The 26,772-nt window shown below is 47.5% G+C and overlaps 1 protein-coding gene across 1 annotated transcript in view; it reads right to left on the reverse strand.

Moving 5' to 3' along the window:
• Positions 1–555: 555 nt before the first annotated feature.
• Positions 556–26,772, reverse strand: part of LOC144480410 (potassium/sodium hyperpolarization-activated cyclic nucleotide-gated channel 4-like) — a 385,148-nt gene continuing 358,931 nt past the window's right edge. The window contains exon 8 of the mRNA XM_078199817.1: positions 556–2,141. Coding sequence (XP_078055943.1) covers positions 556–2,141 — 1,586 coding nt within the window. The remainder of the gene's footprint in view (positions 2,142–26,772) is intronic.

Below are 26,772 nucleotides of genomic sequence, written 5' to 3' on the forward strand. Positions count from 1 at the left end.
GACAGTGACCCAAGCTGGGAATCGAACCGGGGTCCCTGGCGCCGTGAGGCAGCAGTGCTAACCACTGTGCCACCGCGCTGCCCATTGCAGCCCAGAACATTTTGACAGCCCTAAATCCCTGAGAGCAAAGGTTTCTCCCACCCTGTGTGTGTGTCTAGCAGTGTAGAACGATACATCAATTGAACTTCACACGACTTGAGTCCTGACCCTGGATGCATTACTGGACTATTCGTTGGTGCTAAATTGTTTCTGACTTTTAATGAAGCTTCAAGAGTCATTAAATAGGTTTTCTTTGTCAAAAAAAATTACATTTTCATGTCCTTATATCATTTTGCTATTAACTCTAATACTGCGAGAGAGGCCATACTATGTTTATCTGTAGCAATTTATACAGTTCCCTTTGTATGAAAATTTATAAAATAATGTGACACAAAACTATAGCTCTAGAATAACTGGTTATCTAAAAAAAAAATCACAGCTATACAGAAGAAAAGAGAATTATATATATATATAATAAATTTGATTACGTGTGACCCGTTGGGTGTTCATATAATCTCACAAGTTGGAAGGGAGCTTAGATCGGACAGGTTCCACGTCTGAATCAAAGGTCACTGATCCCTTCGGGGGAACGGTTTTGTCTTTAGGTAAGGGGCTTTGAAAAGTAGCAGCGGACGTTCCAGGTACTAGTCCTTGTGCCTGAGGTAAAGAGCCTGAAGACATCTGCCGAGGTAGAGTCATACGCTCAGGGATGGAGCTGCAAGGATGGCTCAGACGCACGGGTCTGGGAAAGGAACTCGCGCTGCCTCCGGACTCTTGGACTGAGGAAGGGCTGCTCCGATGTGTGGCCTGCGCCGACTCCTGGGGCAAGCACGGCTGAGAGGCGGAGATCGCCTTAACGTCCTGCGTGAAGCGGCCAAACGGCTGCGTGCTCTTGAGCGCGATGATCTGTTGAAGGGCCGTGGGGGGCGGCGACATCAGCAGAGAAGAATGGGAGCCCGACACATCAGACGAGGCACACCGGAATGTTCTTTTGGTCGCCGGGCTTTGGGCGGCAGCTCTCGGGAGGGTGGGGGCGCAGCACAGAGAGGTGGTGGCCGGATGTTGCGGCGCCGATGATGGATAGCTGGATTTCTCCGGCTGGATTTGGATGACGGAGTTTGGTTGCTGTCCTCGCCCACTCTGCGCCACCTGGAAGCGTGCTGAAGGGGAGCCGGGCGCTGCTGGAGGGAGGGGGCCCGCGCTGGACGGAGGGCAACCTGTTCCGAACTGACTAGCTGAGGGGGAGCTGGAGATTAAGGGCGGGAATTGCTTCAGTCCCACTGATTGCGCACTCCCTGGAAACGGAAGGTGACCGGCGCTCACTTGAGGGGGTTTGGCAGTAGATTGGAATTGGCCCAAGCCACTGGGGGTCGGGCTGGACGAAGACTGGTGAAAATGGGTGAAGATGGGGGAGGAGGACCCGAGGGAAGGCGGTTGGAGGCTGGAGGCGGGGGAGCTGCTCAAGAACTGTTGGAGTTGGCCCAGGCTGGACGTTGGCGAGCTGGCTCTGGACGGCTGGACCGGGCCCAAGCCGGTCGAGGTCACGCCCGAATGAGAGGGCGCCGGACTGGCGCTGGGAGAGCCCCCTGCCAGCTGCTGAAGCTGGCTCAGGCTGCTGGAGGCTGATCCGCCCCTCAGCTGGTGGGTCTGAAAGAGGGAGGCTGAGGGGGATTCCGTGCAGGGAGTCTGTATCTGGGACGCGGTGCTGGACGGCGACCCCGTGGACGAGGGGCCGGTGGTCGGGGACGAGTACTGCATCCGTTTCCGCTGCCTCGGCGTCTGGCCGGCTTGCTGCTGCCCCAGGGAATTCAGGATGGAGACGGACGGCTGGAACATGCTGCCCCGCAGCCGGGGGTGGTGATGAGTGAGGGCGATGGCCACCGAGGTGGTCGCTGCTGCTGCTTGCAAGGGGGCTTGAACCAGTGGCGTCCAGATGACTGGTGCCGGCGTGGAAACGGTGGGCGGTGGGTTGTTCTGGATGTTCTGTGCCATCTCCCTGTCGTGCTGGACAATCTGCTGGATAATCTCATTCTCCTGATAGTTCAAGGCACCAGAGTTCAGGTCATGCTGTACTTTGTGAAGGAGAATAGAGTTTTTCTTGCCTGCAGAAACAGCAAGGGGGAACGCGTTATATTAGTTCAGACCAAAGAGTCGAATTCAAAGAGATTTACTGTTTTTTATGACATCAACGTGTAAGCTCCGTAAACACAAGGCTGCTCTGCGACCCATGTGGAAATTGTAAGAAGTCTCACAACACCAGGTTGAAGTCCGACAGGTTTATTTGGGATAACGAGCTTTCGGAGCGCTGCTCCTTCATCCGGTGAGTGGAGAGGTAGGTATCGCACCCGGATCAGTGGGAGGTCGCACCCGAATCACACCTACGTCTCCACTCACCGAGCTCCGAATGCTCGTGATTCCAAACAAACCCGTTGGACTTCAACCCGGTGTTGTAAAACTTCTAACCATGCCCATCCCAGTCCGACGCCGGCATCCCCACATCATGTGGAAATTGGCACAAAGTCCTGCCACCCTTGTGCTTGTTGACCTACACTGGCCGCGGGTCACACAACGCTCTGGTTTGCACACTTGTTTTCAAATCTCTCCATGGCCTCACCTCTGTCACCCCCTCCAGCCTTAGAATCATTCAAGATCATAGAATCCCTACGGTGCAGAAGGAGGCCATTTGGCCCAGCGAGTCTGCACCGACCACAATCCCACCCCAGACACTATTCTGCACTCATCGAATTCTGGCTTCGTGGGAACCCTTGATTTTAATTGCTGAAGCTTTGACGGCTGTGCCTTCAGTTGCCTTGGCCCCAAGCTCTGGGATACCCTCCCTGCACCTCTCCGCCTCACTTTCCTCTTGTAAAAGAGGCCCCTTTAAAACCTACCTCTTCGACCAAAGATTTCTTTTGTGGGCCAGCATTTATTGCCCATCCCTGATGACATTTAAGAGTCAACCACTCTGCACGTTGCTGTGGGTCTGGAGTTACCAGACCAGGTAAGGACGGCAGGTTTCCTTCCCTAAAGGACATTAGTGAACCAGATGATGACAAGTTTCACAGTCATCATTAAACTTCTAATTCCTTATTGATTCGAATTTCACCATCAGTCGTGGTGGGATTCGAACCCGGGTCCCCAGAGCATTACTCTGGGTCTCTGGATTACTAGCCCACTGACTGAGCCACTCTGCCACTTGTCTTCCTATCTGACCTAATAACTCCATAAGTGGTTCAGAGATACTTTACTTGATGATGTTCTTGTGAAGAGTTTTGTTACATTAAAGGTGCCATATCAATACAGCTTATTAGAGTTACGTAATCCCTGCAGTGCAGAAAGAGGCCATCAGGCCCATTGATGTGGCTGCATCAACTCTCAGTTAGAGCATTCCACCCAAGCCCTCCACTCCGCCGTAGCCCCATCACCCCACTCATTTACCATGGCCAATCACCCTAACTTGCACATTGTGACCAAGAGGCAATTTAGCATGGTCATTCCATCTAACCTGCACATATCTGGACACTAAGGGGTAATTTAGCATGGCCAATCCACCTACCTTACACATCTTTGGACCCCAAAGGGAAATTTAGCATAGCTCCAAGAGGCTCCAACCTAATGTGCCTTGAGGTCAATACCGTAGGGGAATATGAACAATTGGATAGTTCTTTCCAAGAGGCCAGGTGAACAGAATGGTCTCCTTCTGAAATCCTTGAATCCCTACAGTGCAGAAGGAGGCCATTCGGCCCATTGAGTCTGCACTGACCACATTCCCACCCAGGCCCCATTCCCATAACCCCCTGACGCTAAGGTCAATTTAGCATGGCCAATCAACCTAACTTGCACATCTTTGAACTGTGGGGGTGGGGAGTAATCTGGGTGGGGAGTCAGAGTGTCATTTGGCATGGGGAGAACGTGCAAAACTCCATACAGACTTTCCCCGAGGCCGGGATTGAGGCCCTGATGCTGTGAGGCAGCAGTGCTAACCACTGCACCACCGTGCCGCCCCAATATATCAAAGAAAAGAACAAAGAAAATTACAGCACAGGAACAGGCCCTTCGGCCCTCCAAGCCTGCACCAACCATGCTGCCCGACTGAACTAAAACCCCCTACCCTTCCGGGGACCGTATCCCTCCATTCCCATCCTATTCATGTATTTGTCCAGACGTCCCCTTTAAAAGTCACTATCGTATCTGCTTCCACTACCTCCCCCGGCAGCGAGTTCCAGGCACCCACCACCCTCTGTGTAAAAAACTTGCCTCGTCCATCTCCTTTAAACCTTGCCCCTCGCAGCTTAAACCTGTGCCCCCTAGTAATTGACTCTTCCTCCTGGGAAAAAAGCTTCTGACTATGGGATGAGGGCATCATTCTCTAAGTAGAAGTCCCCCCATTATCGCGGCCCAGCTCACTTGCTGTATCCACTCTGCGGATGCTAAATTCCATTGTTGAAGCTTCAGAATTCACCAAGGTCACTGAAAAGTACTGTGGCCCCAGTGGGCTTGTTTTGCCTCTGAACTCCTGACCCGCCCTCCACTTGGATTGCTGCCTCACCCTATTCACGCCACATGCAGTCTTCAGCAAACCTTGGCCCAACTTTGACGGCCCTCCACTTGATAAAAAGTGAGCCAGCAATGGGTGAGGAGTGACCAGGAGTTAAAGTCATGCCACTCACTTACCTTCACGATCCCTCTGCCCTCCTGGTATTAACCTCGAGGACAGTCCCAGGGAGGAAGCGTACCAACAGACAGGGCCGAATCTTCCAAGGCTTCACTAATCACCAACCACTGACACTAGGCCCCTATCAACTTAACCTTCTCTTTAGTTGCAGGGTGCAGGGTAAGTGTTAAGGTGAGGGGGTGGAAGGGATAGTTGGGGGCTGAGGGAGTTATAAAGAGAGGTTGGATAGACTTGGGTTGTTTTCTCTGGAGCAGAGAAGACTGAGGGGCGACCTGATTGAGGTGTTCAAGATTATGAGGGGCATGGACAGGGTGGATAGGGAGCAGCTGTTCCCCTTCATTGAAGGGTCAGTTACGAGGGGACACCAGTTAAAAGTGATGGGTGGGAAGTTTCGGGGGGATTTGAGGAAAAACTTTTTTAACCCAGAGGATGGTGAGGGTCTGGAATGCGCTGCCTGGGAGGGTGGTGGAGGCAAGTTGCCTCACATCCTTTAAAAAGTATCTGGATGAGTATTTGCCACGCCATAACATTCAAGGCTATGGGCCAAGTGCTGGCAAGTGGGATTAGGTGGGCAGGTCAGGGCCCTTCTTGCGTCGGTGCAGATTCGATGGGCTGAAGGGCCTCTACTGCACTGTAGTATTCTGTGATTCTGTGTGCTTCCATGATTCTGAATAGTCAAGGGCCGGGGGTAATAGATTGTGGTGAGAACTGGGGGGGTCGGGAGAGTAGTTGGGGGTGGGGTGGGGAGTAATCAGGGTGGGCAATCAGGGTGTCATTAGTATAGATACCCAGGAGTTAGAACTGGTGTCATCCCCTTTTAATCTTCTCTGGATAACTATTCTGCTTTGTGAGTTGGAGTTATCAAAAGCCAATATCCAAAGTCAACTCAACGTCAGTAAAATGAAAGAGATAGTCATTGACTTCAGGAAGCATAGCGGAGGACATGTCCCTGTCTACATTAACGGTGATGAAGTGGAAATGGTCGAAAGCTTCTTAGGTTTCATAGAATCCGACAGTGCAGAAGGAGGACATTCGGCCCATTGAGTCTGAAGTGACCTCAATCCCATCCAGGCCCTATCCCCATAACCGAATGTATTTACCCTAACTAGTCCCCCCCCGACACTAAGAAGCAATTTAGCATGGCCAACCCACCTAACCCGCACATCTTTGTCCAGATCACCAACAAACTGCCCTGGTTCCCCCCATGCCGATGCTATAGTCAAGAAAGCCCACCAACGCCTCTACTTTCTCAGAAGACTAAGGAAATTTGGCATGTCCGCTATGACTCTCACCAAGATGCACCATAGAAAGCATCCTTTCTGGATGTATCACAGCTTGGTATGGCTCCTGCTCTGACCAAAACCGTAAGAAACTACAGAAGGTTATGAACATAGCCCAGTCCATCACGCAAACCAGCCTCCCATCCATTGACTCCGTCTACACTTCCCGCTGCCTTGAAAAAGCTGCCAGCATAATTAAGGACCTCACGCACCCCGGGAATACTCTCTTCCACCTTCTTCCATCAGGAAAAAGATTTGTGTACAAAATTATGAAGGGTATAGATAGGGTGAACAGTGGGAAGCTTTTTCCCAGGTCGGAGGTGACGATCACGAGGGGTCACGGGCTCAAGGTGAGAGGGGCGAAGTATAACTCAGATATCAGAGGGATGTTTTTTACACAGAGGGTGGTGGGGGCCTGGAATGCGCTGCCAAGTAGGGTGGTGGAGGCAGGCACGCTGACATCGTTTAAGACTTACCTGGATAGTCACATGAGCAGTCTGGGAATGGAGGGATACAAACGAATGGTCTAGTTGGACCAATGAGCGACACAGGCTTGGAGGGCCGAAGGGCCTGTTTCCTGTGCTGTACTGTTCTTTGTTCATTGTATAAAAGTCTGAGATCACGTAACAACCAACTCAAGAACAGCTTCTTCCCTGCTGCCACCGTGCCTCCCCTTAAGTATATTTTCACACCCACACAGTTTTTTACCTTTCGGGGAATACTGGGGGGAGATAGTGACGCCATTCGAGGGATGATTATCAACCCTTTAAATGCTTCTTTCATGACCAACAAATGCTGGCATTGGACTTGAAGTAAGAAGTTTAACAACACCAGGTTAAAGTCCAACAGGTTTATTTGGTAGCAAAAGCCACACAAGCTTTCGGAGCTCCAAGCCCCTTCTTCAGGTGAGTGGGAATTCTGTTCACAAACAAGGCATATAAAGACACAGGCTCAATTTACATGAATAATGGTTGGAATGCGAATACTTACAGCTAATCAAGTCTTTAAGAAACAAACAACGTGAGTGGAGAGAGCATCAAGACAGTCTAAAAAGATGTGTATTGTCTCCAGACAAGACAGCCAGTGAAACTCTGCAGGAGTTGGACTTGAACCCAGAGCTTCTGGTTTACCGGTATAAATGCTACCACTCTGTTACAAGGCAAACTGAGCTTGTGACGCAGTGGTAGCATTCATAGAATCATTGAATCCCTACAGTGCAGGAGGCCATTTGCCCATTGATGCGCGATATAACACACGAGAGGCGTGATGTACTCGGGAAATAAAGGCTTTTATTGCCAACAATAACAGAGCTACCATATACAGTACACGATCCCAGACTAAAGGGTCACCAGGCAGAGCAGTGACCTTTATACCTCTCCCAGGAGGCGGAGCCGACTGGGGTGTACCATAACAACTATATTAACAGGTAGAACAGCCCAACCCTAACCCCAACAGTAACATATATACAGACTCATAGTACTGGCCAGACCATGGCTCAGCACTACCTAGTGGGAACCAACAATGGTTCACCACACCCATCAAGTCTGCACTGACTACATTCCCTCCCAGCCCTTATTCCTGCAGCCCCACATATTTACCCTAGCTAGTCCCCTTGATACTAAGGGGCAATTTAGCATGGCCAATCCACCAAACCCGCACATCTTGGGACAGTGGGAGGAAACCGGAGCACCTGAAGCCCACGCAGACATGGGGAGAATGTGCAAACTCCGCACAGATGGTCACCCAAGGCGGGGAATTGAACCCGGGTTCCTGGTGCTGTGAGGCAGCAGTGCTAACCACTGTCCCACCGCGCTACCCCCTACTGCAGTTAAGATGAAAGGACTGACATGTTTTCTATTACAGAAAAGGATAGAGAGTGCGGCATGGGGACACAGTGGCTAGCACTGCTGCCTCACAGCACTCGGGATCCGGGTTCGATTTCTGGCTTGGGCCAGAAGTTTACATGTGTGGAGTTTACATGTTCTCCCCATGTCTGCGTGGGTTTCTTCCGGGTGCTCCGGTTTCCTCCCACAGTCCAAAGATGCGCGAGTTAGGTGGATTTACCATGATAAATTATCGATTAGTGTCAGTTTGATTAGCAGGGTAAATATATGGGGTTACAGGGATAGGGCCTGGGTGGGATCGTTGTCAGTGCAGGCTCAACGGCCTGAATGGCCTCCTTCTGCACTGTAGGGATCCTATGTCAATTCTTCTGGGTGTTCCAGTTTCTTCCCACAGTCCGAAAGACATGCTGGTTAGGTTGGTTGGTCAAGATAAATTGCCCCTTAGTGTTGGGAGTTAAGAGGGTAAATACGTGGGGTTTCAGGGATAGGGGCTGGGTGGGATTGTTGTTGGTGCAGGCTCAATGGGCTGAATGACCTCCTTCTGCACTGTAGGGATTCTATGAAAATACAAAACAAGTGCTTAGAAGCCAGCACAAAACAGGAGGGTTTGCCATGGTTGCCACTCAGTAGATCAGAAGTTAATTTGACTCAAAATTTCTTCCTAAATATACTTTTGAATAGTCAGCTGGATTCAAATACTTCCTGCAATGTCTATTGGTAACTCCAAGTTTTATTCCAAGAATGATTATACGGTCTAATGGCTGTAACTTTTTTGAGATTAGCCAGCCTAAATCAGATTAAATTGTGCGTTAAATTTGAACTCATTCTAGGATGGCAAGGTTTTGCCACGCATAAATGGATTAATTCCAGTAATCCTACTAGCTAGTGTAAAAGGCATTAATCTACTAATTAGTTGCAACATGCTAGCAAATCTTTTGTCCCCCGGGGAAATTTTTACCTTCAGCCATTCAACGGGTGAAAAGAAAATTATGCAAAGTTTTCGCTCATTCTTCATGGCTTGATCCAATTATGTGCGGTGGCACAGTGGTTTAGCACTGCTGCCTCACAGCGCCAGGGACCCGGGTTCGATCCCCAGCTCGGGTCACTGTCTGTGTGGAGTCTGCATGTTCTCCCCCGTAACTGCGTGGGTTTCCTCCGGGTGCTCCGGTTTCCTCCCACAGCCTGAAAGATGTGCTGGTTAGATACATTGGCCATGCTAAATTCTCCCTCAGTGTACCTGAACAGGCGCCGGAGTGTGGCGACTAGGGGATTTTCACAGTAACTTCATTGCAGTGTTAATGTAAGCCTACTTGTGACACTAATAAATAAACTTTAAACTATAATTAATGACTGGAGTCAAAATATTCGAGAAGTTTTGATCCCCTGTCTGTACTCTGTTAATAGACTGTGCTTTAGTGTTAATGCTTGAACAGGGGAAAGAGATTCTCCTCATCTCAGTCTTGAATGGCTCCTATCCAGAGACTGTGAGCCCTTGTTCTGGATACCCCCATCCCACCATCATCCTCTCTTCTCCCCCCCCCCCCACCCCCACCCAAGCAGATCCTGCATCCAGTCTCACAAGACACTCAAAGGACAACTAGGGATGAGTAATAAATGTTGGCCAGCCAGCGACACCCATGTCCCACAAGTGAATAAAAAAGTCTGTCCAGCCTTGTCAGAATTTTATACAATCCGATTAGATCCCCTCTCATTCTTCTAAATTCCAGCGAATACAGGCCCAGTCGACCCAATCTCTCCTCCTGCCATCCCAGGGATCAGGCTGGTGAATCATCACTGTGCTCTCTCTGAGGCAAGTATATCCTTTCCATTGACAACAGATAGGAAATATACAGCAAATGGCAGAACCCTTAAGAGTATTGATAGGCAGAGGGATCTGGGTGTACAGGTACACAGGTCACTGAAAATGGCAATGCAGGTGGAGAAGGTAGTCAAGAAGGCATACGGCATGCTTGCCTTCATCGGCCGGGACATTGAGTTTAAAAACTGGCAAGTCATGTTGCAGCTTTATAGAACCTTAGTTAGGCCGCACTTGGAATATACTGTTCAATTCTGGTCGCCACACTACCAGAAGGATGTGGGGGCTTTGGAGAGGGTACAGAAAAGATTTACCAGGATGTTGCCTGGTATGAAGGGCATTAGCTATGAGGAGAGGTTGGAGAAACTTGGTTTGTTCTCACTGGAGCGACGGAGGTTGAGGGGCGACCCAATAGAAGTCTACAAAATTATGAAGGGCATGGACAGAGTGGATAGTCAGAAGCTTTTTCCCAGGGTGGAAGAGTCAATTACTAGGGGGCACAGGTTTAAGGTGCGAGGGGCAAGGTTTAAAGGAGATGTACGAGGCAGGTTTTTTACACAGAGAGTAGCGGGTGCCTGGAACTCACTGCCGGGGGAGGTAGTGGAAGCAGATACGATAGTGACTTTTAAGGGGCGTCTTGACAAATACATGAATAGGATGGGAATAGAGGGATAAGGTCCCTGGGAGAGTAGGGGTTTTAGTTCAGTCGGGCAGCATGGTCGGTGCAGGCTTGGAGGGCCGAAGGGCCTGTTCCTGTGCTGTAATTTTCTTTGTTTTTTGTTCTTTGTTCTTTGTTTTACAGAGCCCTGACAAACTAGCAAAGCATTGCTTTTGGTCTGCACGTTTAGCTTTTTGTTACTGAGGGAGTTTACACATTATAGTGTTCTCCAGACCATTTAAATGTATTAGGTTGAACTATAAAGAACTAAGAACAAAGAACAGTACAGCACAGGAACAGGCCCTTCGGCCCTCCAAGTCTGCGCCGATCATGATGCCTGCCTAAACTAAAACCGTATGCACTTAGAGTCCGTATCCTTCCATTCCCATCCTTTTCATGTATTCGGCTAGTTGCCCCTTAAGTGCCGCTATTGTACCTGCTCCCACCACCATGGGGTGGCACGGTGGCACAGTGGTTAGCACTGCTGCCTCACAGCACCAGGACCCCGGGTTGAATTCCCGGCTTGGGTCACTGTCTGTGCGGAGTCTGCACATTCTCCCGTGTCTGCGTAGGTTTCCTTCGGGTGCTCCGGTTTCTTCCCACAGTCCGAAAGACGTGCTGGTTAGGGTGCATTGGCCAGGCTAAATTCTCTCTCAGTGTACCCGAACAGGCGCCAGAGTGTGGCGACTAGGGGATTTTCACAGTAACTTCATTGCAGTGTTAATGTGACACGACTACTTGTGACACTAATAAATAAACTTAAACTTTAAAAACACCTCCCCAGACAGCGTGTTCCAGACATTCACCACCCTCTGTGTAAAGAACTTGCCTCACATATCTCCTCTAAACTTTTCCCCACACACCTTAAACCTATGTTGCCTCATACTTGACTTTTCTACCCTAGGAAAGAGCATCGGGCTATCCACTCTGTCCATGCCACTCATAATCTTGTAAACCTCCGTCGTTCTAGTGAGAACAAACCGAGTTTATCCAACCTCTCCTCATAGCTAATACCCTCCAGGCCAGGCAACATCCTGGTAAACCTCTTCTGTACCCTCTGCAAAGTATCCACATCCTTCTGGTAGTATGGCGACCAGAATTGTACACAATTGAAATGCAATGAATACATTGTTCTTCCAATACCGTGGGGTCTTCACCTCCAAAGAGCCTTTCAAGTCAAGCATGGTTCTGGCTGAAGGGATGATACTACCATTCCATCATCATCACTGGGTCAAAACTCTGGAACTTTCTCTATAACACCAGCACTATAACACTATGTGCACAAGGACAGCAATGGCTTATCAAGAAGGCCCATCACCATATTTTAGAGCAACTGGGTGTGGGTAATTAACGCACGTCAAGAACAAATGTTTTGAGATGATACTGTGCCTTTAAGAAATGTATCTTAATCATGTCCTGTTGCAGGATTTTGTCGGCACCATGTTGTCTGTGATCCATGTCCTTTATTGCTGCTGAGGCAGTATAATTGATGTCATGTTGATTTTAATCTGGCCTAATGCAATGTTCCGGGGTTTTATGGACCTTTGGGGATTGTTGGGGGTGCTTGATTTGGGGATGATTGACAGGTCAGGTGATATGCCTGGGGACAGTCTTTTCCACACAGAAAAGAACAATTTTTAGTTTCATTTCTCAGCTTCTGTCAGAATCCTAGAATCCCTGCAGTGCAGAGTGAGGCCATTCGGCCCATCGAGTCTGCACCGACCACAATCCCACACAGGCCCTATTCCCGTAACACCACATGTTTACCCTGATAATCCCTTGGAACTAGGGTCAACTTAGCATGGCCAATCAACCTAACCCGCACATCTTTGGAGTGTGGGAAGGAAACTGGAGCATCCGGAGGAAATCCATGCGGACACAGGGATAATATGCAAACTCTGCACTGACAGTGACAGGAGGCCGGAATTGAACCCGGGTCCCTGGCATTGTGAGGCAACAGTGCTAACCACTGTGCCACCGTGCCACTGTTGGAAGAAGGTAGTGTCTTTGTCTCTCTCTCTCTCTCACTCCATAGGTGTGCTGAAAGTTCCAGGACTGGGAAGACTAAGTGATTTGATTCAACATTCAAAGGACCAATTCATAGCAGGTGATAAAAAGCTGTAAATCCAGTGTCATATGACCATACTTGCTGTCTGCACCAAGTCTAAAGAAGGGTGTATTTCTGTGGGGTGGTGTTGACTTGGAACAGCAGAGATAGCTAGCCATTAAGCATCATACTGTGACATGTTACATTTTATAATTCATATAATTGGTGAAAGTTATGCTAATTTTTTTGGTTATATGCTAACTGTGTTCTAAATAAAGTTTGTTTTGATAAAAGCTTCCTAGTGGGTCACTTGAATCATACCTGGAGTGAAACCTCTTACACTCACCCTAATGCCAAAATCAAATGTGAAATTTAGGGTCGAGGCTAATGTCATAAAACACCTGGGAGTTTCTGATCTGGGTTGAAAAAGGGTTTTCACTATCTATTTTTAGCAACTTTCTCAAAAAAGAAAATGCACATAAGATCATAAGACATAGGAGCAGAATTAGGCCACTCGGCCCATCGAGTCTGCTCCACCATTCAATCATGGCTGATATTTTTCTCATCCCCATTCTCCTGCCTTTCCCCATAAACCCTGATCCGCTTATTAATGAAGAACCTATCTATCTCTGTCTTAAAGACACTCAATGACCCGGCCTCCACAGCCTTCTGCGGCAAAGAGTTCCACAGATTCACCACTCTCTGGCTGAAGAAATTCCTCCTCATCTCTGTTTTAAAGGATCGTCCCTTCAGCCTGAGGTTGTGCCCTCTGGTTCTAGTTTTTCCTACGAGTGGAAACATCCTCTCCACGTCCACTCTATCCAGGCCTCGCAGTATCCTGTAAGTTTCAATAAGATCCCCCCTCATCCTTCTAAACTCCAATGAGTACAGACCCAGAGTCCTCAATCCTTGTGAACCTGGCCATTATAAATGGCTGTCAATGGGAAGGAATGTGAATTGCAAGGATAACTCCACTCACGTTGTTAACAATCGCTCTAATTAACCGATGTGAAGGTAAAGGCTCGTTTAAAAAATCAGCAGCGGTAAGAATCGGGAGTCAGCTGTTTACTGCACATCTGGGAGCTTGTTGCCCCTTCAATCAGGCGTGAACGGGAACTCTTACTGAGTGAAAGCATGAAGCCATCACCACTAATGTCAGCTGGTTAGCAAAAAAGTCTCTCCTACTAATAGAAACATCCTCTCCACGTCCACTCTATCCAGGCCTCGCAGTATCCTGTAAGTTTCAGTAAGATCCCCCCTCATCCTTCTAAACTCCTACGAGTACAGATCCAGAGTCCCCAACCGTTCCTTATACGGGGGATGCAACGTTCATCTACCTCCTAGATACTAAGAGTGCTCTTGATGGATTCAGATACACGTTCTAGATTGTCTTGTATTTCCCTGTACAACCCGGTTCCTGTGAGTCTGTTCCCTGTATTTGAGCAATCAATTCCTTCTCAAGTGACATAATTTGCATGAAATCTAAGATGACCATATTGGACCTTTGCTGTACGGACAGGCACTAAGAAAGCATTCTCATGCGTGTAGAATGCAGGGACTCACTTCAACGTGAGTCACTTATCTAAGAAGCCGTTTGCTGTGAGGTTTATCCCTGCCCCTGGATCCTACTCGACAATATTTAAGTGCAGATTAAAATTATGTAAGAATGGCTAAATGTGTCAAAGAGCTTAAGTGGAGATTGCAGGACAACAAATAACTATTTTTAAATACCATAAATGGTAATCATGTTTGGAAGCAGCCTAGAATCTAAAGTGGTCCATACTGAGTAATAAGGGCCGCATTGGGTTTGTTTTAGAACTCCGTTTAGACTATTCATCTGAGTGGTGAATAACTTAAATGGTCAAGATTATGCCCATTCCTTGACCATTTTCTGATATTGGCTCAGTTGAGTAAATTCAGTAACGTGTGACGATACTGTGCCTGTAAGAAATTTTAATCGTGTATCTTTGCCAGTTTTTCAAGCAGGTCCTTGCATTTTATTGGTGCCGCTATGTCTGTAACTGGTGTCCTCGAATCGTTGCTCATAGAATTCCGACAGTGCAGAAGGAGGCCATTTGGCCCATCGAGCCTGCACCGACAACTATCCCACCCAGACCCTATCCCCGTAACCCCATATATTTACCCTGCTAACCTCCCCTAACACCAATGGACAATTTATCATGGCCAATCCATCTAACTTGCATATCTTTGGACTGTGGGGGGAAACCGGAGCACCTGGGGGAAACCCACGCAGACACGGGGAGAATGTGCAACTCCACACAGACAGTGACCCAAGCCAGGAATCGAACTCTGGTCCCTGGCACTGTTAGGCAGCAGTGCTCACCACTGTGCCACCATGCCGTACTGAAGAAATATGATAGGCATCTTGCTTATTTTTAATCTGGGCCTAATGCAGTGTCCTGGAGTTTGATGATCCTTTTGGAATTGTTGGGTGGAGCCTGACAGACAGGTCAAGTGGGACCTTGGAACAATTTTTTTTCTCACAGCAAAAAAATCCATAGTTTCATTTTGTCAGAAGCTGATTGGACTGTAGACTGAAAGTAGTGTTTTTGTCTCTCTCTCTCCTTGCTGTTGAAAATTCTGATGTTGGTGGTTGCAACCTAAAAGCTAGAGGCAAACAGTGTCTCTGTCTCTACCTCGAGACAGGAAAGCCAAGAGTTTTCAGTCAACATCCAAAGGACTAATTCAGAGTAGGTGTTAAAAAGCTGCAAAATGCAGCATCACGTGAACATACTTGCTTTCTGTGCCGAGTCTAGAACTGGGTGCATGTTTGTGGGGTTGATCTGATTTGGAATAGTATATTTAGCTGTTAAGGTTTAGACAATATTATGTTTTTTTTGTAATTGGTAAAGGTTATGCTAATTTTCTTGTTATATGCTCTTAAATAAACCTTGCTTGATAAAAGCTTCCGAGAGGGTCACTTGAATCATACCTGGAGTGAAACATCTCATGCTTACCCGCGCCAACATCAAAAGTGCACAACTTATGGTCTAGGCTGACTTTGTAAAACACCTTGGGGGTTCTGACCTGAATCGCAACAAATGCTTCAAACAGGTATAGAATCACAGAATCTCTACAGTACAGAAGGAGGCCATTCAGCCCATTGAGTCTGCACCGACCACAATCCCACCCAGGCCTTACTCCCGTAACCCCACACATTTACCCTGCGAATTCCCCTGACACTAGGGTCTAAATTGACGGTAAGAAGAATCTGATGTAAGAAATGATGGCACGGCCAATCAATCAATGCAGCCAGAGTGCGTACAGCGGGGCCTGAAAACGCACCATAAAATGGATCTGAAACTCTCCCAGCTACACGTCGGCCCAACATTTCGACAAAAAGTGGTAAAAGTGGTAAAATATCGCCCACAGAATCATAGAATCCCAACAGTGCAGAAGGAGCCATTTTGTCCGATCGAGCCTGCACCAATAACTATCCCACCCAGGCCCGATCCCTGTAACCTCACATATTTACGGTGCCAGTCCCCCTGATACTAAGGGGCAATTTAGCATGGCCAATCCACCTAACCTGCACAACTTTAGACACTAAGGGGCAATTTAGCATGGCCGATCCAGCTAACCTACACATCTTGGGACACTAGGGGGCAATTTAGCATGGCCAATCCACCTAACTACGCATCTTTGGACAGGAGGGGGCAATTTAGCATGGCCAATCCACCTAACCGACACATGTTGGGACACTAAGGGGCAATTTAGCATGGCCAATTCGCCTAACTACGCATCTTTGGACAGGAGGGGGCAATTTAGCATGGCCAATCCACCTAACCTACACATGTTGGGACACTAAGGGGCACTTTAGTATGGCCAATTCGCCTAACTATGCATCTTTGGACAGGAGGGGGCAATTTAGCATGGCCAATCCACTTAACCTGCACATCTTGGGACACTAAAGGGCAATTTAGCATGGCCAATCCACTTAATGTACACATCTTGGGACATGAAGGGGCAATTTAGCATGGTCAATCCACCTAACCCGCACATCTTTGGAGCGTGGGAGGAAACCGGAGCAGCCGGAAGAAACCCACAGAGACACAGGGAGAAAGTGCAACCTCCACACAGATAGTGAGCCGAGGCTGGAATTGAACAAGTGTCCCTGGCACTGTGAGGCAGCAGTGCTAACCACTGCGCCACCCATGGCTTCCATTTAACCCTTGAGCCACAACGCGGGATAATTGGTGTCAGTTGTTTTACTAATGAACGTATTCGACACCCGGCATCAATTAACTTCCCAACTGCGGGAAGCTGATGTATGGTATCTCTGGTAAGTAAGCGAACCTTACTTCCTGCATTAAATTCCACCCCAAATTTTGCAGGGAAGGCCAGCATTAAGAATTATTGTTCACACATTAAAAAAGGATTAATATTAATGAACCTCCCTACCAGCACATATTTGGAATGCGAGTCAGATTGTTATTTAAAGTACCTCCAGACGAATAAGAATTACTCAAAGTGGTTAGCTGATCACAGAGGTCGAAAATATTGACATGATTACATTAATAATTCTGCCCGTGTGTAAAAGGTATGTGGACATCCCGATTTTGGATTGTACTTACATCGTTAGTTCAAATGCTTATTAAAAATAAACTGAACTCGGTTTAAGGCTTCAAAGAAGACAGAACGCTTGTCTACTGAATAAACAAACTGTTCTGCATTTCCCATTCAGCTCTCTGAATGCTGTTCCAAAATTATAATAGAGAAATATTACTTCACAGAAAATGATGGGACTGCAGCTCTTTAATATTTATGAAACTCCACCTTCCCTGACCCAGAAATAAATCAGCATTTTTTATCCATTTATTCACTCTATAGCTTGCTAACAAGGGAGAGGGGTAAATTCACTAACCACGGGAAAGTCAGATTCTTCTTTATAGTGGGAAAAATGTCAGCGGCAATAATCCAAAACAAAATTATTTACCCACTTGGCAAAACATGGGTTAATAAATACAGTTTTAAAGTTTAATTATTAGTGCCACAAGTAGGCTTAACACTGCAATGAAGTTACTGTGGAAATCCCCTAGTCGCCACAGTCCGGCGTCTGTTTGGGTACACTGAGGGAGAATTTAGCACGGCCAATCCACCCAACAATTTTTAACAATTTTTATCGATTTATTGTCACAAGTTGGCTTACATTAACACTGCAATGAAGTTACTGTGAAAATCCCCTAGTCGCCACACTCCGGCGCCTGTTCGGGTACACTGAGGGAGAATTTAGCACAGCCAATCCACCCAACAATTTTTAACAATTTTTATCGATTTATTGTCACAAGTTGGCTTACGTTAACACTGCAATGAAGTTACTGTGAAAATCCCCGATTTGCCACACTCCGGCGCCTGTTCGGATACACTGAGGGAGAATTTAGCACGGCCAATGCACCTAACCAGCACGTCTTTCGGACTGTGGGAGGAAACCGGAGCACCCAGAGGAAACCCACGCAGACACGGGGAGAATGTGCAGACTCCACACGGACAGTGGCTCAAGCAGGGAATCGAACCGGGGTCCCTGGCGCTGTGAGGCAGCAATGCTAACCACTGTGCCACTGTGTTGATCCTTCATGAAGAACAAACACCTTACTTAACTTAATAATTGTCCGAACTCCTTCCCTCAGGAGGGACAGACTTGCATTGTAAGCGGGTCAGAGAAGGATCACTAGACTAATTCATATAATCATAGAATGCCTACAGTGCAGAAGAGGCCATTTGACCATCGAGTCTGCACTGATTCTCTGACAGGATATCTTATCCAGGCCCTTTCCCTCGCCCTATCCCTGTAATCCCACACATTTACCTTGAAGGTTTCCTTTCTTCAACTCTATTTGTGATCAAGGGATAAGGGGGAAAGGGGGGATCAGGATATTGATTGTGATGATCAACCACGATCAAAATGAATGGTGGAGCAGGCTCGAAGGGCCGAATGGCCTATCCTGCTTCTATTTTCTATATTTCCATGTTTGCCAATTCTAGAGCGATCACAAATAGAGTTGAAGAAAGGTAACCTTCAGCACAAGCCTGCTGGGCGGCACGGTGGCACAGTGGTTAGCACTGCTGCCTCACAGCGTTAGGGACCCGGGTTCGATTCCCGGCTTGGGTCACTGTCTGTGTGGAGTTGGTGGTTCACTACGGGGCAATTTAGCATGGCCAATCCATCTAACCTACACACCTTTGGACTGTGGGAGGAAACAGGAGCACCTGCAGGAAACCCATGCAGACACAGGGAGAGTGTGCAAACTCCACACAAACAGAGCACTACCCTGGGTTTCTGGATTACTAGTCCAGCGACACCACTATGCTACCGCCTTCCTGGTTAGGACCTGTTGTGTTCACCACAGGCTTGTGGCTTTGCTTTACTTTTATTTTGTTTTATTTTATATTATTTGACAGCTGACTCCTGAGTTGTTACACTTGGGGACTTGTGTGTCCTCTTCCATTCCCTATGCGTAGTCCATGACCTAGGCCTCTTCCAGGTCTCTACCTGTCACGCTGTGTAAATTCCTGCTGGGGGAATGGATTAGCATCTCCAATGGATGCTGCTTTAGATTTTCCCTCATGCTACCTGAGATGAGTTGACCTGGTCAATATGAGTGGTGAGGGATGAGGTTAGACAAGGTAGATTCAGAAAGAATGTTCCCAATGGTGGGGTGGGAGGGGAGGTCCAGAACTAAGGGTCATCGTTTGAGGATAAGGGGTAAACATTTTAGGACTGAGGTGAGGAGAAATTTCTTCACCCAGAGGGTGGTGAATGTGTGGAATTCACTCCCACAGAAAGTAGTTGAGACCAAAACATTGTGTGATTTCAAAGAAGAAATTAGATTTTGCTCTTGGGGCTAAAGGGAATCAAGGGATAGGGGGGAAAGGGGGATCAGGATATTGATTGTGATGATCAACCATGATCAAAATGAATGGTGGAGCAGGCTCGAAGGGCCGAATGGCCTATCCCGCTTCTATTTTCTATATTTCCATGTTTTCCAATTCTAGAGCGATCACAAATAGAGTTGAAGAAAGGAAACCTTCAGCGCAAGCCTGCTGGGCGGCACAGTGGCACAGTGGTTAGCACTGCTGCCTCACAGCGTTAGGGACCCGGGTTTGATTCCCGGCTTGGGTCACTGTCTGTGTGGAGTTGACACGTTCTCCCCGTGTCTGCGTGGGTTTTCTCTGGGTGCTCCGGTTTCCTCCCACAGTCCAAAGATGTGCGGGTTAGGTTGATTGGCCATGCTAAATTGGCCCCAGTCTCAGGGGGATTAGCAGGGTAAATGTGTGGGGTTACAGGAATATGACCTGGGTGGGGTTGTGGGGCCAAATGGCCTCCTTCTGTACTGTAGGGATTCTAGGAGTTGGCTGTTCAATAACCACAGCTGCTGCTCTTCGAAGCAGTTCATTATATGTGAAGCATTTGGAGATATGACTGAAGGACAGAATGATTCTTCCTCATGACACCTGGATCATACCTTCCAGAGATCCCTTGCTGTAGGTGGGATGTTGTTAGCTGGGGAAATCCAGGTGCAAGCCTTCACTTCAAATCAGGTACTAATTTTCTGTCTTTTGTGTTTCTTAACATAGTGTCCCAAGATATGTAGGTTAGGGGGACTAACAGGGCAAATATATGAAGTTATGGAATAAAGCCTGGGTATGTGTCAGTGTAGACTCAGCTAAAGTTCTTGGGACCCGGGTTCGAATCCCGTCATGACAGTTGGTGGAATTTGAATTCAATAAAAAAATATCTGGAATTAAGAGTCTACTGATGACCATGAAACCATTGTCGATTGTCGGAAAAACCCATCTGGTTCACTAATGTCCCTTTAGGGAAGGAAATCTGCCATCCTTACCTGGTCTGGCCTACATGTGACTGCAGAGCCACAGCAATGTGGTTGATTCTCAACTGCTATCTGAAATAGCCTAGCGAGCCACTCAGTTCAAGAACGACTTAGAGATGGGCAATAAATGCTGGCCAGCAAGCGATGCTCATGTCCCACGAATGAATAAAAAAGACTCGATGGGCTGAATGGTCTCCTTCTGCACTGTAGGCATTTTATGATGAAATCCTATGGCCGAAATGTTATCACCCCGCCCGCCAGGGGAATTGGAGTGAGCGACGGGCAGACCATGAAAAGGTCCGTTGACCTGGGAGCGTAAAGGAGAACATGTCCCTGTCTACATCAATGGGGATGAAGTAGAAAGGATCGAGGGCTTCAAGTTTTTAGGTGTCCAGATCACCAGCAAGCTGTCTTGGTCCCCCATGCAAACATTATAGTTAAGAAAGCCCACCAATGCCTCTACTTTCACAGAAGACTAAGGAAATTTGGCATGTCAGCTATGACTCTCACCAACCTTTACAGATGCACCATAGAAAGCATTCTTTCTGGTTGTATCACAGCTTGGTCTGGGCTCCTGCTCTGCCCAAGACCGCAAGAAACTACAAAAGGTCGTGAATGTAGCCCAATCCATCACGCAAACCAGCCTCCCATCCATTGACCCTGTCTACATTTCCCGCTGCCTCGGGAAAAGCAGCCAGCATAATTAAGGACCCCACGCACCCCGGACATTCTCTCTTCCACCTTCTTCCGTTGGAGAAAAGATACAAAAGTCTGAGGTCACATAACAACCGACTCAAGAACAGCTTCTTCCCTGCTGCTGTCAGACTTTTGAATGGACTTACCTTGCATTAAGTTGATCTTTCTCTACACCCTAGCTATGACAGTAACACTACATTCTGCACTCTCTCCTTTCCTTCTCTATGAATGGTATGCTTTGTCTGCATAGTGCGCAAGAAACAATACTTTTCACTGTATGTTAATACATGTGACAATAATAAATCAGTCAAATCAAATCAAATCAAGGATGGGATTTTATGGTTTCAGGACAGGTGAGGTTGTAAGATCCCGCCCTATGTCTCTGAAGTGATTTCACCCTTTAAACTGAATGTCCTGCTGCATTGCACAGTGCTCGTCCTGATACCGCCAATGTCCCAAAGAGCAGAACTTGCCCTACAGTTGCCAAGCTATCGAAACACTAAATTTACACCAACATTACCAGGTTCCCCAAGCGCAGGACTTACAGTGGCACTGCCAAGCTCACAAAGCCCGCTTGCCCGCATATAAACCGCTGAAACTTTCTAAGCCTGTCAGGGAGGCCCATACTGAGCAGATTTCCGAGGATGCCAAGTTTAAAGTATTAAAGTTTATTTACTAGTGTCACAAGTAGGCTTACATTAACACTGCAATGAAGTTACTGTGAAAATCCCCTGGTCGTCACACTCCGGCGCCTGTTCGGGTACACTGAGGGAGAATTTAGCATGACCAATGCACCCTAACCAGCACGTCTTTTGGACTGTGGGAGAAAATCGGAGCACCCGGAGGAAACCCACGCAGACATGGGGAGAATATGTAAACTCTGCACAGAGAGTGACTCAAGCCGGGAATCAAACCTGTGTCCCTGGTGTGTGCCAAGGCGGCCTTCATGACACACGACAGCGCAGAGTCGCTGAGCAGAAACTGATAGCCAAGTTCCGCACACATGAGGACGGCCTAAACCGGGATGTTGGATTTATGTCACATTATCAGTGACCCCCACAGCTGGCCTCTGGTCTTGCATAATCTCACCAGCTGTTCTGTCTGGAGACAATACACATCTCTTTAACCTGTGTTTAATGTTCCCTCCAACCACATTATCTGTACCTTTTAAGACCTGGCTGGCTGTAGAGATTTGCATTCTAATTAGTATTCTGTAACTTGATTTCTGTGTCTGTGCACTGTTGGAGAACAGAGACCACTCCATCTGACGAAGGAGCAGCAAGCTCCGAAAGCTTATGGTTTTTGCTACCAAATGAACCTGCTGGACTTTTACCTGGTGTTGTGAGACTTCTTGCTGTGGAGAAGCAGTGCTAACCACTGTGACACCGTGCCGCCCGAGGATTGGCAAAAATGCTGGACTTGCCAGTGAAACTCAAATCCATGAATGAACGAATTGAAAAAAAAAATTCTCTGAATAATTCTCTAAGGGGCAATCCACCTAACCTGCACATCTTTGGACACTAAGGGACAATTTAGCATGGCCAATCCACCTAACCTGCACATCTTTGGACACTAAGGGGCAATTTAGCATGGCCAATCCACCTAACCTGCACATCTATGGACACTAAGGACAATTTAGCATGGCCAATCCACCTAACCTCCACATCTTTCAATCAAGCAGACACAGCATGGATTCATGAAGGGAAAGTCATGTTTGACTAATTTACTGGAATTTTTTGAGGATATAACGAGTGCGGTTGACAGAGGGGAACCGGTGGATGTAGTGTATTTGGATTTCCAGAAGGCTTTCGATCAGGTGCCTCACAAAAGGTTGCTGCATAAGATAAAAGGTACATGGAGTTGGGGGTAAAGTGTTAGCGTGGATTGAGGATTGGCTATCTAACAGAAAGCAGAGAGTCGGAATAAATGGGTGCTTTTCTGGTTGGCAATCAGTGACTAGTGGCGTGCCGCAGGGATCGGTGCTGGGGTCTCAACTGTTTACCATATACATAGACGGTCTGGAGGAGGGGACCGAGTGTAGGGTAACAAAGTTTGCGGAAGACACAAAGATGAGTGGGAAAGCAAATTGCGTGGAGGACACAGAGTCTGCAGAGAGATTTGGATCGGCTAAGTGAGTGGGCAAGGATCTGGCAGATGGAGTATAATGTTGGTAAGTGTGAGGTTATCCACTTTGGAAGGAATAATAGTAAAATGGACTATTATTTAAACGGTGAAAAATTACAACATGCTACTGTGCAGAGGGACCTGGGGATCCTTGTGCATGAATCACAAAAACTCAGTTTGCAGGTGCAGCAGGTGATCAAGAAGGCAAATGGAATGTTGGTCTTTATCGTGAGAGGGATGGAGTATAAAAGCAGGGAGGTCATGCTGCAACTGTACAGGGTACTGGTGAGGCCGCACCTAGAGTACTGTGTACAATTTTGGTCCCCCTATTTAAGAAAGGATACATTAGCTTTGGAGGGGGTACAGAGAAGGTTCACCAGGTTGATTCTGGAGATGAGGGGGTTAGCTTATGAGGAGAGATTGAGTAGACTGGGCCTGTACTTATTGGAGTTTAGAAGGTTGAGGGGAGATCTTATAGAGACATATAAGATAATGAAGGGGCTAGACAGGGTAGAAGCAGCGAGGTTATTTCCACTTACAATGGAAACAAGAACTAGGGGGCATAGCCTCAAAATACGGGGGAGTCAATTTAGAACAGAGTTGAGGAGGAACTTCTTCTCCCAGAGGGTAGTGAATCTTTGGAATTCTCTGCCCAATGAAGCAGTAGAGGCTACCTCGTTAAATGTGTTTAAGTCACAGATAGATAGATTTTTAACCCTTAACGGCATGAAGGGTTATGGGGAGCGGGCAGGTAAGTGGAACTGAACCCACTATCAGATCAGCCATGATCTTATTGAATGGCCGAGCAGGCTTGAGGGGCTAGATGGTCTACTTCTGCTCCTATTTGTTATGTTCGACTGTGGGAGAAAACCAGAGCATCCAGAGGAAACCCACGCAGACACGGGATGAACGTGTAAACTCCACACAGTGACCCAAGCCGGGAATTGAACCCAGGTCCCTGGCGCTGTGAGGTAACAGTGCTAACCACTGTGCCACCGTGCCGCCCCCCCTTTTTTTTGTGTGACGGACTTAGGGGATTACTCACTGAAATGCCAGTTGCACAGATATCAAAAGCAGCCCATTTGATAGTTTGAGACAGAAGGTGGATGCTGAAATGGGAAAGGCGCAAGATGAAAAAAACCCACTCGCTGGATCCAAGGGGGTTAATGCAACAACACTGCCCTTTCACCAGCAATGCTGTAATGTTCAGGTGGTGTACAGGCAGTGAGGGTCGCCCACAGCAATCAATTCTAACAGCAGTCAGGAAAATGGATTGCCTCGACCTAATTAATAATTTATAAAGCGTTTGATTGCACAGAGTTATAATCGTGAGAAATGAAATGTCAGATGGTATTAAAGAACACCTGTTAGGTGGGAAATAGAAGCTCCGAATGGGTTTTAAATGCAGCAACCCAAGGGATACATTAATAAATGGTTTGTTGTCACAACTAATAGTGACCAAAAAATAATTTGGACATTTATAGAATCCCTACAGTGCAGAAGGAGGCCGTTCGGCCCCTCGAGTCTGCACCGACCACATACCCATCCAGGCCCTATTCCTGTAACCCCACGTATTTACCCGAGCTAGTCCCCCTAATACTAAGGGGCAATTTAGCATGGCCAATCAACCTAACCCGAACATCTTTAGACCTTGGGAAGAAACTGGAGCTCCCGAAGGAAACCCACACAGACACAGGGAGAGTGTGCAAACTCCGCACAATCACCCGAGGCTGGAATTGAACTAGGGTCCCTGGCGCTGTGAGGCAGCAGTGCTAAGCATTGTGCCACTGTGTTTACACAGGCCCTCCCCTCCCCGCTATTCCTGTAACCCTCCTTATTTGCCATGGCTAATCCACTTAACCAGCCCATCTTTGGACACAAAGGGGCAATTTAGCATGGCCAATCCACCTAATCCACACATTTTCGGACATTAAGGGGCAATTTAGCATGGCCAATCCACCAAACCTCCACATTTTTGGACATTAAGGGGCAATTTAGGATGGCCAATCCATCTAACCTGCACATGTTTGAACTCCAAGGGGTAATTTAACATGGCCAATCCACCTAACCTGCCCATCTTTATTTTAGTGCCATAATGTAATAGCATGTATTTAGTGTCAGCTGTAGCTGGGTTGGTAACACTCTCACCTCTGAGTCAAGAAGCTGTGGATTGAAGGGGCCTGAGCACAAGTAGGTAGAGTGACACTCCAGTACAGTATTGGGGGGTGCTGTACTGTTGGTGGTGCCAACTTTCAGATTAAACATTATGCTAAGGCCATTTGCCCCCTCCTCCCTACTCCCTTAGGATTCCTCCCATAGTCCAAAGATGTGCAGGTTAGGTGGATTGGCCATGCTAAATTGCCCCTTTAGTGTCCAAAGATGTGCAGGTTAGGTGGATTAGCCATGGTAAATGCACGGGGTTCCTGGGATAGGCCTGGGTTAAATGCTCTTTTGGAGAGTCAGTGCAGCCTCGATGGGCCAAATGGCCTTCGACTGCACTGTGGGCATTCAATGGATTCTATGAATTGATATTTCTATGGGTGACTCTTGGTGTAACACAATTGTAATCTTTCGAAGTTGGTGATTTAAATCACAGTTTCGGATGGTCCCCAACACGGGACAATTATCCATCGGAAGTTTGCACTTCCCGGCTAATTGTCGTGCAATCCTTATCTGGGATTTGATTTGATTTGATTTATTATTGTCACATGCATTAACATACAGTGAAAAGTATTGTTTCTTGCACGTTATACAGACAAAACATACTGATCACAGAGAAGGAAAGGAAAGAGTGCAGAATGTAGTGTTACAGTCATAGTTAGGGTGTAGAGAAAGATCAGTTTAATGCGAGGACAGTCCATTCAGAAATCTGACAGCAGCAGGGAAGAAGCTGTTCTTGAGTCAGTTGGTCCGTGAACTCAGACTTTTGTATCTTTTTCCCGACGGAAGAAGGTGGAAGAGAGAATGTCCGGGGTGCGTGGGGTCCTTAATTATGCTGGCTGCTTTGCTGAGGCAGCGGGAAGTGTAGACAGAGTCAATGGATGGGAGGCTGGTTTGTGTGATGGATTGTAGTTTCTTGCGGTCTTGGGCAGATCAGCATACCAAGCTGTAAAGGCCAGCGGGGAGGGGGCACACAGAGGGGGGCCCCATTACCTGCCCGAGTCCGAAGCAGGCTAACTTACCAGGCTTTATACCCGCTGCTGCCCTTTGCCCGCCAGCTAGTAAACCGCAGCAGCAGAGAACGAGAGTAACAGATAGAATTACAGGGCATGCTGCGCACAGTGGGGGATTTCTACAGTATATATTTGGGGACATCCCGCAAATCCCTCTCCCTACCTCTCCCCCCCCACAGGTTACACATCCTTGGAGTTCGGAAGAGATGGCTATTTATGTTTCCGTTAGAAATTGAAAAGGTGCTGGAGGCAGAATAAATTGTGGTTTTCCAAAGGTACAGGATCAGCATCTGAAGAGAAGATAAATCACAGGGCTACAGGGAAAAGCCATCGAAGGGAGTTAGCACTGGCCTCAAAGCACTGCATTACAAAAGTCTAAATCACAGGTCCGATCTATGAAGGGGAAGCACTAATTTGATTTTAAACTAAACGGCATTAACACCATTGATTTTTTTTTTTTTACTCCTGTCATGCACTGAGCCAACCAAAGAGAAGTTCATCTACAGTTCATTAAAAATCCGCAATCAATCTACCAGATGCAGCTTCTCACTGCCTTGGCCAGACTTGAAC

This window comes from Mustelus asterias, chromosome 29, assembly GCF_964213995.1.
Source record: "Mustelus asterias chromosome 29, sMusAst1.hap1.1, whole genome shotgun sequence".
Taxonomy (NCBI): domain Eukaryota; kingdom Metazoa; phylum Chordata; class Chondrichthyes; order Carcharhiniformes; family Triakidae; genus Mustelus; species Mustelus asterias.